General features: G+C 41.6%; 1 protein-coding gene across 3 annotated transcripts in view; it reads left to right on the forward strand.

The window, feature by feature from the left end:
- The window catches only part of fbxl13 (F-box and leucine-rich repeat protein 13), a 317,084-nt gene that overhangs the window by 27,037 nt on the left and 276,141 nt on the right, over positions 1 to 13,906 (forward strand). For all 3 annotated transcript variants that reach the window (XM_087999504.1, XM_087999505.1, XM_087999506.1), the window contains exon 6: positions 6,883 to 6,950. In XM_087999504.1, the coding sequence (XP_087855630.1) occupies positions 6,883 to 6,950 (68 nt within the window). The remainder of the gene's footprint in view (positions 1 to 6,882; positions 6,951 to 13,906) is intronic.

The following is a 13,906-nucleotide window of genomic DNA, read 5'->3' on the forward strand; positions in this document are numbered from 1 at the left end:
CTCCACTTTAGGTGTTTCAGTATTAGTTTTCCGAGGGGCATCAACCTCTGCTTTATAACAATACCCAGGATCAACCTAGTGAACCTATTGTGGACTGTCTTAAAATATATCTTTCCTCAAATAAGAAAATCAAGGGGCCCAAAACTGTTTACAATATTCCAGCTGTAGTCTGACCAGTGACTGATACAGTTTTAGCAAGATTTCCCTATTTTTAAACGTCATTCCATTTGAAATAAAGACCAACATTTCCATTTGCCTTCAGTATTACCTGCTGAAGTTGGATGCTCGATTTTTATGATTTATGCATGAGGACTCCCAAATCCCTTTTCCTGTTTTGTAGTTTTCAGCAGTCTTTCTCCATTTAAGCAATATTCAAATGTTTATCCTGCCAAAGTGTATAACCTCATGTTTTCCCATATTATATTCAACTTGCCAGGTTTTTTGCCAGTCGCTTAACCTGCCTATATTCCCCTGCAGTCTATTTGTGTCAATGTCCTACCTATTTTTATCCACAAACTGGTTATAATATATTCACTTTGCTCATCCAAGCTATTCTTATATTGTAAATAATTGTGGCCCCAGTACTGATCCTGTGGCACTCCATTAATTACAGGTTACCATCCTGAAACTGTTTCCCTTTTCCAGTCTCTGTCTTCTATTAGTTAGCTGATCCTCTACCTATGTTAATGTATTACCTCCAACACCATAGATCCTTACATTATTAAATAGCCTGACATGTGGTACCTTTTCAAACACCTTCTGGAAATCCAAGTACCTTATATCCACTTCTTCTCCTTTATCTGTCCTGCTTGCTACCTCAAAGAATTCAAATACGTTTGTCAGGCATGATTTCCTCTTGATTGAAGGCATGCTGACTGTGCTTGATCATGTTATGTATTTCTAAATGCTCTGCAATTGCATCCTTTATAGTAGAATCTAAAATTTTCCTCAATGCTAATCTTAACGTCTTTTATTAATATGGTTGGCTTTTCCCTTCCCAGGATCCTCCTTTCTCATTGAGATATGTCTTTGTTGTGAGCCCAAATGAATTATTTTCTTAACATTTGCTATTGCTGCTCAACTGTCTTTGTCATAGAGTCATAGAGTCATAGAGATGTACAGCACGGAAACAGACCCTTCGGTCCAACTTGTCAATGCCGACCAGATATCTGCTAAACAAATTTCCCAGTCCACTCCAGTCAGCTCTACCCTCCTTCCTTTGTTATTACCCTTATTTAAGTTTAGTACAGTAGTTTCTGACCCAAGTTTCTCTCTTTCAAACTGAATGCTAAATTCTGCCATGCTGTGGTCACTGTTTCCTCGAGGATCTTTTGCTCTAAGATCATTTATTAAGCCTATCTCATTATACATCACCCGATCCAAAGTAGCCTGATTCCTAGTTGGATCCACAATATATTAAGGATAACCAGAAACTGCTGGGGAAACACAGCAGATCTGGCAATATTTGTAGAGACAAAAACAGAGTTAATGTTTCTCTCTACAGATGCTGGCAAACCTGCTGTGTTTCTCCAGCGCGCTGTGTTTTTGTTTTGTTTTCTTGCATCCCGAGTTCTTTATGTTTATTCCACAATATATTGTTTGAGGAAACACTCCTAAATACACGTTATGAATTCTTCCTTGCAGATGCTTCTGCTGATCTGACTTTCTACATGAAGGCTAAAGTGATCTATGGTTAATGTACTGCCTTTTCTCATATATTAATTGGAACCATGACCAATGCATCCAGCTGCAACAGGGATCATCATCACTGTAGCCATGGCACAACCATAGCACAGAGAAACGGGAGAGGAATACATGTAGCAGGAAGACTAGGGCCAGCATCAATTTCCAGCAGCTGTCAAACAGCCTCCACATGCAGAAGTCACAGCTGACAGTCCTCTCAGGGTACGGTAGGGTTGGGAAGGCCCAGAGTCTATTGTATTATATGCAATTTCCTCAATATGAGGAGCATTGCTACCGTAGACTGAGGATGATTGGAACATCATCACTGAACTGTGCCATCTGCTGGAGTGGGACTTGTGACCTGAAGATGTGGGTGTCCACCTTCTCCTGGTGGCCATCAAGTGATAGATACACTAAACTTTTATGCAACTAACTGCTTCCAATGATCCTTTTGGGAATGTGTGGGATCTTTCAATTCTTAACGCTCAGATGTATCAAGGCTGTTAGCAATGCAGATCACACTACTTCATCTAATTTTCCTGTGATGATGTTTATACATTGCCCGATCCAAAGCAGCCTGATTCCTAGTTTCTCTCAGTGCGTTGTAGGCTGCACACCGATTGTGCTAAGAGTGCCATATCATAACATAGCTCAGTTCACCAACAACAGAAGGTCCCATTTCTTCATTGCACAAATCATCTGTTATCATTGGTACCGCATGTTAGAGATATGTACTATGTGTCCTGGAAGCTGCCAGGATGCCAATATCCTGAGAACTCTCAAGTTCTCTCTTCCTTTCAAGGGCTAGATACCTTACAAGAATGGAAGACAAGGGCTACCCTCTGCAACCATGGTTGATAACTCCATTATGCAAATCCTGGCCAAGGCCAAGTGTAGATACAGTGCATCCATTCTTCCACCAGGACCATCTTGAAGCAAATGATAGGCCTGCTGAAGAGAGACACAGCAAAAATTTATCCTGAGAAAAAAGAAGCAAAAAGGAAGGATGAGGCAACCATGGCTGATCAGGGAAGTCAGGGCGTAAAAGCAAAAGAGAAAGCATATAGTGTGGTGAAGGCCAGTGGGAAGCCAGAGGATTGGGAAGCCTACAAAGATCAACAGAGGACAATGAAGAAAGAAATAAGGAGTGAAAAGATTAAATATGATAGTTAAGCTATCCAGTAATATTAGGAAAGATTGCAAGAGTTTCTTTAGATATATAAAGGGCAAAAGAGAAGCAAAGGTGGATGTTGGACTGCTGGAAAATGATGCTGGTGAAGTAGTAATTGGGAATAAAGAAATGGCTGAGGAACTGAATAAGTACTTTGCGGCAGTCTTCATGGTGGAAAACACGAGTAATATCCAAACATTCAAGAAAATGGGAGGCAGAGATGAGTATGGTGCCCGTCCCCAAAAAGATGGTACTAGAAAAACTGAAAGGTCTGAAAGTGGATAAATCATCTGGACCAGATGTGCCACATCCTAGAGTTCTGAAGGAGAAAGCTGAAGAGATAATGGAGGCCTTAGTAGTGATCTTTCAGATATCACTGGAGTCAGGGAAGGTTCTAGACGACTGAAAAATCACTAATGTAACCTCCCCCCTCCCGTTTAAGAAGGGAGTAAGGCAAAAGACGGGAAATTATTGGCTGATTAGCCTGACCTCAGTCGTTGGTAAGATTTTGGAGTCCATTGTGAAGGATGAAATTTCTGAGTACTTGAAAGTGCTTGGTAAAATAGGACAAAGTCAGCATGGTTTCTTTAAGGGGAGGTCATGTCTGTCAAATCTGTTAGAATTCTTTGTGGAAGTAATGAGCAGGTTAAACCAAGGAGAGCCAATGAAGCCTATCTCTCTGGACTTCCAGAAGGCCTTTAATAGGTGTCGCACAGGAAGCTGCTGCATAAGATAAGGGTCCATGGTGTTAGAGGCAAAGTACTAGCATGGATAGAAGATTGCCTGGCAAAAAACAGAGAGTGGGGATAAAAGGGTCCTTCTCAGAATGGAAGCCAGTGTCTAATGGTGTTCCACAACAGTCAGTGTTGGGACCAACAACTTTTCACTTTTCACTTTGTACATTAATGATTTAGATGAAGGAACTGAGGGCATTCTGGCTAAATTTGCAGATGATACGAAGGTGGTTGGAGGGACAGGTGGTATTGAGGAAGGGAGGCTACAGAAAGATGTAGACAGGTTGGGAGAATGGACAAAGAAATGGTAGATGAAATACAATGTGGGAAAGTGTGAGGTCATGCACTTTGGTAGGAAGAGTAGAAGAATGGACAATTTTCTAAATGGGGAGAAAATTCAGAAATCTGAAGTGCAAAGGGACTTGGGAGTCCTAGTCTATGTTTCTCTTTAGGTAAACATGCAGGTTGAGTCAGTAATTAGGAAGACAAATACAATATTGTCATTCATTTCGAGGGGACTAGAATATAAAAGCAGGGATGTACTTCTGAGGCTTTATAAGGTTCTGGTCAGACCACATTTAGAGTATTGTGAGCAATTTTGGGCCCCATACCTCAGGAAGGATATAACGGAACTGGAGCAAGTCCAGAGGAGGTTCACAAGAATGATCCCAGCAATGAAAGGCTTAACATATGAAGAATGTTTGAGGTTTAGAAGGATGAGGGGGAATCTGATTGAAACTTACAGAATACTGAATGGCCTGGACAGAGTGGACATTGGGAAGATGTTTCCATTGGCAGGTGAGACTAGGACCTGAGGGCACAGCCTTAGAGTAGAGGGAAGACCCTTTAGAATGGAGATAAGGAGAAACTTCTTTAGCCAGAGAGTTGTGAACCTGTGGAATTCATTGCCACAGAAGGCTGTGGAGGTCAGGTCATTGAGCATATTTAAAACAGAGATAGATAGGTTCTTGATTGCTAAGGGGATCAAAGGTTATGGGGAGAAAGCAGGAAAATTGAATTGAATAACCTATCAACCATGATTGAATGGCAGAGCAGACTCGATGGGCTGAATGGCCTAATTTCTGCTTCTATGTCTTATGGTTTATGGAATTTCCAATTCTTGGATTGGTCTGGGGGTGGTCTTGCAGTACTATTCAGACAGAGTGTGCTCCATAATCCTTGTAATCTGTTGTGATGATACACTGGCATTAAGAGGTGAATTTTATCCTGGGTTTTTTTATGAAGAGAGGTTGAGTCAGAGGTATAGAGGGGTCTGCTTCCAGCCAATAAGCTTGTGAGGCCATTGTTTTTTTTGAAATTTGGAAAAATGGAAGCAGCCCGAGTCGGTGGGGTCATGCTCCCACAGGAACAGGATTTTAGTTTTAGCTTTCAGTAGCTGTTGGGGATGTGAAAGCTGGTAAATTTCTCTCTGTCTCTCTGTCTCTCTCTGTCAGAGCTAAAAACTTGGGTTTTCCTCCTCCTGCTAGAATTGCATGTGAGACAATCTATTTTACTGACTTTGCCTTTGCCAAGGGCTTGTTTATTGGATGTTACTATACTGGAACAGTTAATAAGCAGTTTATTGTTTTGTTAAGTATTTTTATAGAGTTACAGTTAAGATAATCTTTTTTTCTTTTGACTGTACTTTAACTGTAGTATATGAGCAAAGCACATTTTGCTTCAAACCTGATAGTTTGACCAATCGAATTACACCCTGGCACTTGCCTTTAAAATAAGAAAACTGTTTTAAACTGTTTTGAGTTTTCCGACGTGATGCTCCCACATTGAACATGTGTGATGATGCTATGGCTTTCAAGGGGTTATTTTTTCTAGGTTTTATTTGAGAGAGGTTGTAAGGTAGAGGTGTCAAGACAGCTACTGAAGACTATATGGGTAAAATTTGGAACAATGGAAGCAGCCTGGGTGTGGCCAGCTCTCATGGACCAGGCTTTCTAGTTTTTTTTTAGGTTTAGCTTTAAGGAGAAGCTTTCAGGATCTAAAAAGGGTTGGAAGCTTCAGTGAGTATCTCTTGGCTGCAAAGCTCTCTGAATTTTCTCTTGATGTTTTTTTCTACTGGATTGGAGAACTGCATGTTAGAATCTGTGTCTGAATTTTACTTTTTTTACCGAGGACTGTGTTTATGGGATGTTACTATATTAGAACAACTTTTATGTCTGTTAGATGTTCCAGTTGAGTTAACTTCCTGTTTCTTTGGGTGTATTTTAACTAAAGTGTTGAAATAAATAGTGTTTTGCTTAATATTAAGTAGTTTGGCTAGTCACATTGCATCAAAAACAGACACTTTATATTTGCCTTTAAAATAAGAAAATGGTGAGATCTAGGCTGCCTTCTTAGAATATTTTGAGAGGATCTGGTCTAATCCATAACACATGATATCATGCAATACAAGGAATTGGAGAGCCTTCTAACATATATTGCACAAAGGATCGGTAGCCTGTTGAAATTGACACCTGTAGCTGCAGTTACTGTGACAGTTGATCAAATAGTTGATAATGTAAAATAGCAATTCAATTATGAATGTGAACTTCTATTTCCAAAGAATCTGTCACTTGTGTCATCTAAGTGCTGTCAGATTCATTTCTCTTTTGTTTCCTTCCCAATATATATACTGTGAAGAATATTTGTGGCTGGCAGTGATTAACTTAGGGCACAGTTGGGCTGTGAACAAGGCAGTGATGATTGAAATATTGGAATTTCTCAGAATTGGCAAATGCCTCTGCCACTGGTGAATGCCATAATGAGGTAGTGCATACATAATGATGTGAGCAGTGAAGAATTGTGTAACATAACACACTAGAGCTCACAAAGATAAACCCTCTAGGAAAATCTCTGAAATTGACACATGCATTTTTTGTCAAATGTCAGCCCTCTGTCCTTTTAAGGTTTCCATGTGAGCCAGAAGGAACAGGAGTCCAAAAGGAATTCTTGCAACTCCTCTATTTCTGGATTTCCCCATTACTTCCCCTCTCTTGGACTAGATTTCTGATTTAATGTTTTTAAAATACAGTCACTGCGGGAAATTGGACCTTTTCCTCATTTGGTGTCTGGGGCTCTCCCCCTTCAATCCACTCAGCAGATGATGCATTAATGTAATGATGTGTAAGCATAAAACTTGTGTAAGCAGGTAATTCAAGTAAACCTGTCACTAGTCCTGTAAGCTTCACACTCAGCTTTAATATTAAATTAAAATCATAGCTGTAATCTGTAATGAAGAAGAATGTTTGCGTATCAAAATAAATGTTAATTGTTTATTTTTAAAATGTATTTTCATAGCTTGCTCCACAATTGTATGAGAAAGCATATTTCTTCCATTCGAATGGTTTATTGAGGAAGTGCTTTTGGTGAGTGTGTTTATGGAAGTTCTTTGATAAAAATGAATAAAAATCATCAGACCTGATTTCATAAGCTTGTAAACAAAATTGTTATGATTCCTGATGATACTGCCAAATTTATCTTACCATCTGGCTATGAACCAGTAACATAATGTTTAAAAAAGACAAAGTTTGAAATCACAATGTACTTACTAAAACAATTAAACCACAAGATTCCATAGTTTTGAACAAACTAAACTTTACTATAGAAAGTTACAACAGTACAACAATTTTTCAAATAACTTAAACTCTAATATCCAGGACCAACATGGTGCAAACATGAATTTACACTTAATTTGCATTCAAATATTCCACAGATGACAGCAAATGTGGTCAAGGCAAAACCTGCAGATTTCTCAGCAACGAAATTTCATTAAAACTTTGTCTCCTTTTAGGAAAAATTGAAATTTAATTAACTCCCTCATCAGCTGGTCCTTTAACAATGGTTAACATCCAGGTAGTTCAATCTCTTCCTTTGATAATATGTCCCACTGGATTCCTGACTGCACTCTAGTATCTACTTAGGGGCACTATGCCATCTCTTTGCAGACAGCTATCTTCAATAATTGACACTGTTCTGGGTTTCTCCAAGCTCCAATATTTTTCAGCTGCCCCAAGAAAAGACTGCTTGTGAGCTTCCTTTACTCCATTCCGAGATGCACTCAACAACCAATGGCTTCCAGGAACTTAGAGTCATAGAGATATACAACATAGAAACAGACCCTTCGGTCCAGCACATCCATGCCGACCAGATATCCCAACCCGATCTAGTTCCACCTGCCAGCACCCGACCCATATGCCTCCAAACCCTTCCTATTCATATACCCATCCAAATGCCTTTTAAATGTTGCAATTGTACCAGCCTCAATCACTTCCTCTGGCAGCTCATTCCATTCACGTACTACGCTCTGTGTGAAAAGGTTGCCCCTTTGGTCTCTTTTATATCTTTCCCCTCTCTCCCTAAACCTATGCCCTCTAGTTCTGGACTCCAGGGAAAAAGCCATTATCTATTTATCCTATCCATGCCCGTCATAATTTTATAAACCTCTATAAGGTCACCCCTCAGCCTCCGAAGCTCCAGGGAAAACAGCCCCAGCCTGTTCAGCCTCTCCCTCCAACCCTGGCAACATTCTTGTAAATCTTTTCTGAACCCTTTCAAGTTTCACAACATCTTTCCAAAAGTAAGGAGACCAGAAATGCACGCAATATTCCAACAATGGCCTAACCAATGTCCTGTACAGCTGCAACATGATGCCCCAACACCTGTACTCAATACTCTGACCAATTAAAGAAAGCATACTAAATGCCTTCTTCACTATCCTATCTACCTGCGACTCCAGGTTATGATCCTGTACTCCAAGGTCTCTTTGTTCAGCAACACTTCCTAGGACCTTACCATGAAGTGTATAAGTCCTGCTAAGATTTGCTTTCCTAAAATGCAGCACCTCCATTTATCTGAATTAAACTCCATCTGCCACTTCTCAGCCCATTGGCTCATCTGGTCAAGATCCTGTTGTAATTTGAGGTAACCTTCTTCGCTGTCCACTACACCTCCAATTTTGGTGTCATCTGCAAACTTACTAACTGTACCTCTTATGCTCGCATCCAAATCATTTATGTAAATGACAAAAAGTAGAGGACCCAGCACCTTGTGGCACTCCACTGGTCACAGGTGTCCAGTCTGAAATACAACCCTCCACCACCACCCTCTGTCTTTTATCTTTGAGCCAGTTCTGTATCCAAATGGCTAGTTCTCCCTTTATTCCTTGAGATCCAACCTTGTTAACCAGTCTCCCAAGGGGAATCTTGTCGAACGCCTTACTGAAGTCCATATACATCACGTCTACCGCTCTGCCCTAATCAATCTTCTTTGTTACTTCTTCAAAAACCTCAATCATGTTTGTGAGACATGATTTCTCACACACAAAGCCATGTTGACTATTCCTAATCCGTCCTTGCCTTTCCAAATACTTGTACATCCTGTCCCTCAGGATTCCCTCCAACAACTTGCCCACCACCAATGTCAGGCTCACTGGTCTATAGTTCCCTGGCTTGTTCTTACCACCCTTCTTAAACAGTGGCACCACGTTAGCCAACCTCCAGTCTTCCGGCACCTCACTTGTGACTATCAATGATACAAATATCTCAGCAAGAGGCCCCGTAATCACTTCTCTAGCTTCCCACAGAGTTCTCAGGTACACCTGATCAGGTTCTGGGGATTTATCCACCTTTATGCATTTCAAGACATCCAGCACTTCCTCCTCTGTATTAATGACATTTTGCAAGGTGTTAGTATCTATTTTGCTACTTTCTAAATCTTCCATATCCTTTTCCACAGTAAATACTGATGCAAAATACTCGTTTAGTATCTCCCCCATTTTTGTGGCTCCACCCAAAGGCTGCCTTGCTGATCTTTGAGGGGCCCTATTCTCTCCCTAGTTATCCTTTTGTCCTTAATGTATTTGTAAAAACCATTTGGATTTTCCTTAACTCTATTTGCCAAAGTTACTTCATGTCCCCTTGTTGCACTCCTGATTTCCCTCTTAAGTATACTCCTACTGCCTTTATACTCTTCTAAGGATTCACTCGATCTCTCCTGTCTATAACTTACATGTGCTTCCTTCTTTTTCTTAACCAAACCCTCAATGTCTTTAGTCATCCAGCATTCCCTATACCTACCAGCCTTTCCTTTCACCCTAACAGGAATATACTTACTCTGGATTCTCATTATCTTATTTCTGAAGGCTTTCCATTTTCCAGCCGTCCCTTTACCTGCAAACGTATGCCCCCAATCAGCTTTTGAAAGTTCTTGCCTCATACTGTCAAAATTGGCCTTTCTCCAATTTAGAACTTTAACTTTCAGATCTGGTCTATCCTTTTCCATCACTATTTTAAATCTAATAGAATTATGGTTACTGGCCCCAAAGTGCTCCCCCACTGACACCTCAGTCACCTGCTCTGCCTTATTTCCCAAAGGTAGGTCAAGTTTTGCACCTTCTCTAGTAGGTACATCCACATACTGAATCAGAAAATTTTCTTGTACACACTTAACTCCATCTAAACCCTTAACACTATGGCAGTCCCAGTTTATGTTTGGAAACTTAAAATCCCCTACCATAACCACTCTATTATTCTTACAGATAGCTGAGATCTCCTTAGAAGTTTGTTTCTCAATTTCCGTCTGACTATTAAGGGGTCTATAATACAATCCCGATAAGGTGATCATCCCTTTCTTATTTCTCAGTTCCACCCAAATAACTTCCCTGGATGTATTTCCAGGAATATCCTCCCTCAGCACAGCTGTAATGCTATCCCTGATCAAAAACGCCACTCCCCCTCCTCTCTTGCCTCCCTTTCTATCCTTCCTATAGCAATTGTATCCTGGAACATTAAGCTGCTAGTCCTGCCCATCCTTGAGCCATGTTTCTGTAATTGCTATGATATCCCAGTCCCATGTTCCTAACCATGCCCTGAGTTCATCTGTCTTCCCTGTTGGGCCCCTTGCATTGCAATAAATGCAGTTTAATTTATTAGTCCTACCTTGTCCCCGCCTGCCCTGACTGTTTGACTCACTTCTGTTCTCAACTGTACCAGTCTCAGGTTGATCTCTTTCCTCACTATCTCCCTGGGTTCCAACCTCCTCCCCCCCCCACCTTACTAGTTTAAATCCTCCCGAGCAGCTCTTGCAAATCTCCCTGCCAGTATATTAGTCCTCTTCCAATTTAGGTGCAAATCGTCCTTCTTGTACAGGTCACTTATACTCCAAAAGAGATTCCAATGGTCCAAAAATGTGAATCCTTCTCCCATATACCAGCTCCTCAGCCATGTATTCATCTGCTCTGTTCTCCTATTCCTGCCCTCACTAGCTTGTAGCACCGGGAGTAATCCGAATATTACTACTCTCAAGGACCTCCTTTTTAAATTCCTGCCTAATTCTCTGTAATCACCCTTCAGAAACCCTTTGTATGTCGTTGGTTCCAATGTGTACAATGACCTCTTGCTGGCCTCTCTCCCCCTTGAGAACATTCTGCACCCTCTCTGAGACATCCTTGATCCTGGCACCAGGGAAGCAACACACCATTCAGATTTTTCGCTGCTGGCCACAGAAACGTCTGTCTGTACCTCGGACTAGAGAATCCCATAACACAATTGATTTCTTGGAACCCAATGTACCCTTCATTGCATTAGAGCCAGTCTCAATACCAGAAACTTGGCTGTTCATGCTACGTTCCCCTTAGAATCCATCACCCCCTACATTTTCCAAAACAGCATACTTGTTTGAAATGGGTATAGCCACAGAAGGCTCCTGCACTAGCTGCGTAACTGTCTTACCTTTCCTGGAGTTAACCCATCTATGTGAATGTATCTGAGACTTTCCCCCTTTCCTATAACTGCCATCTATTGCATACTGTTGCTGATGCAAATTCCTCATTGCTTCTAAGTGTCTCTCCAACCAATCCATTCGATCTGATAAGATTCGCAACCAACAGCATTTGTTGCAGATATAATCCGCAGTAACCCTTAAACTCTCTTTAAATTCTCACATCTGACAAGAAGCACATATCACTCTACTAAAGGCCACTTTTGCTCCTTCACAATCTACAGACCCAGAAAATTACACAGTCTTATTCCTCTACAAAACACTGCCCCAGGTTAAATTAATAGTTATGGCTTATATTTTACGTTTAATCAAGAGACATGTCTCAAAAAACATATAATCAAGAAAGAACTCTCTCTATTTACTATTGCAGACTTTCTGTAGGTCCCAGTTAAAATCAATACACTTATCTGCTTCTGTGCTATGAACTTTTCCCAAACAGTTCATCCAAGATCAGTTGTGAATTTCACTGTTTGTTAATTTTCCCAGACGCAAGCCGATGTCCAGCGATACATGAATTCAAACAGCAAAGGTAGTAATTGTGCAGGTTCACTGCTGTGTCAGTTTCTTTCTCTGTCTCTCCTGCACTGACCTCACCATGTGCTTCCTTTGCCTGTTCTTCTCCCTTTTAAAACTGCTGTTGTTTTGACTTTTTTTTCCCAAAGTTCCAAAACAATGCAACAGCATATAAAACAGTAATTGCTGCTCCTGGAATTTGAGGAAATCACCTCCAACACCTAAAATACCTCAATAAAGGAGTAGCTGTTACAGCCAGAAATCTTTCCCGTCCTCGTCAGAATCCTCTTCTAACATTGAAGTCTGCTAACAGCTACACTTCTATTGCCTGAAGCCATTACTTTGTTTCAGTATTTTCCCATCTTCAAACTGTAAATTCTCCCAGCAAACACACCCTCAAAAGAGTTGAACCAGAAAACCTTTTTAAGGTTCACCTATCTTATAGACAGTGTCACCTACTCCAGCTTCCTTGGCCTGATCTGTAGGATTGGCTGAACGCTTTTAGGCTAGTTAAAAATCACACAACACCAGATTATTGTCCAACAGGTTTATTTGGAAGTACAAGCTATTGGAGCGCTGCTCCTTCGTCAGGTTGCTAGTAGGGCAGGATTTCGGACGCAGAATTTATGGTAAAAGATCAAAGTGTCATACAACTGATGCAATGTATTGAACAAACTGAGGTTGCTGTTAAGTCTTTAATCACTTACACTGGATTGCAGTTTTCGATTCATTAATTTGTAAATCCTAGAACTTCTTTCAAGTCACATTCCCGAGATAACTTAACGTTTATAAAAGAAAGGTGACATCTCAGCTCAGACAATGCATTAAAGATGTCAGATTAGAGTCTGTCTGTATTCCAACTTTGAGTCAGACGGTTCTATTTCCAAAGTAGGAATTTATAATATGTCACATGGACTGACTGCCTACAGATTGTGTGCTTTTTGAACAAAATAGAATGTATCTGCCAATACAAATCTGCAAATGCAAATTCACCTCATACACTTAAATGTGTGTGTGCATTCATGTAAGGGGGAGAGAGAGAGAGAGAGAGTGTGAGTATGTGCCTGTGAGCTTGTGTGTGCACGAGCTTGATAAAGCACGAATGTGACAGAGCATATGCCTGTGAGAGGGTGTGTGTGTGTGACTGTGGGGTGGGTGTGTGTGTGTGTCTGAGAGAGCGTGTGTATGAGAGGGGGTCTGTGTGAGTGTGATTATGTGTTAGAGTGTGTGTGTATGTGTGCTTGTGTGTGAGTGTGTGTATGAAAGTGTATAGTGCAGTGGGATCACGTGCAGTGTGACATGAACCCAAGATCCCGGTTGAGGCCAGCCTCATGGCTATCAGCCTCCGCTTGGCGATTCTGTGTTGTTACATATGCCGAAGTCCACCTTGGAGGGCGGTCACCCGAAGATCCGAGGCCAAACGTCCTTGACCGCTGAAGTGTTCCCCAACTGGTAGGAAACGTCTTTGTCTGGCAGTTGTTGGACAGTGTCCATTCATCGAGGAGAAAGTGAGGTCTGCAGATGCTGGAGATCAAAGTTGAAACTTTATTGCTGGAACAGCACAGCAGGTCAGGCAGCATCCAGGGAACAGGAGATTCGACGTTTCGGGCACAGGCCCTTCTTCAGGAATGAGCAGAGAGTGTTCAGCAGGAGAAGATAAAAGGTAGGGAGGACGGACTTGGAGGAGGGGAGTTGGAAATGTGATAGGTGGAAAGAGGTCAAGGTGAGGGTGATAGGTCGGAGTAGGATGGAGGCGGAGAGGTCAAGAAGAAGACTGCAGGTCAGGAAGGCGGTGCCGGGCTGGAGGGATCCGGCTGAGACAAGGTGGGGGGAGGGGGGATGAAGAAACTGGTGAAGTCCAAGTTCATCCCCTGCGGTTGGAGGGTTCCCAGTCGGAAGATAAGACGCTCCTCCTCCGACCGTCGGGTTGTTGTGGTTTGGCGGTGGATGAGTCCAATGACCTGCATATCCTCGGTGGAGTGGGAGGGGGAGTTGAAATGCTGTGCCACAGGTTGGTTGGGTTGGTTCGTCC

Source organism: Chiloscyllium plagiosum, unplaced genomic scaffold (assembly GCF_037043375.1).
Source record: "Chiloscyllium plagiosum isolate Xiang-an unplaced genomic scaffold, Cpla_swu_hap1 HiC_scaffold_23, whole genome shotgun sequence".
Classification (NCBI taxonomy): domain Eukaryota; kingdom Metazoa; phylum Chordata; class Chondrichthyes; order Orectolobiformes; family Hemiscylliidae; genus Chiloscyllium; species Chiloscyllium plagiosum.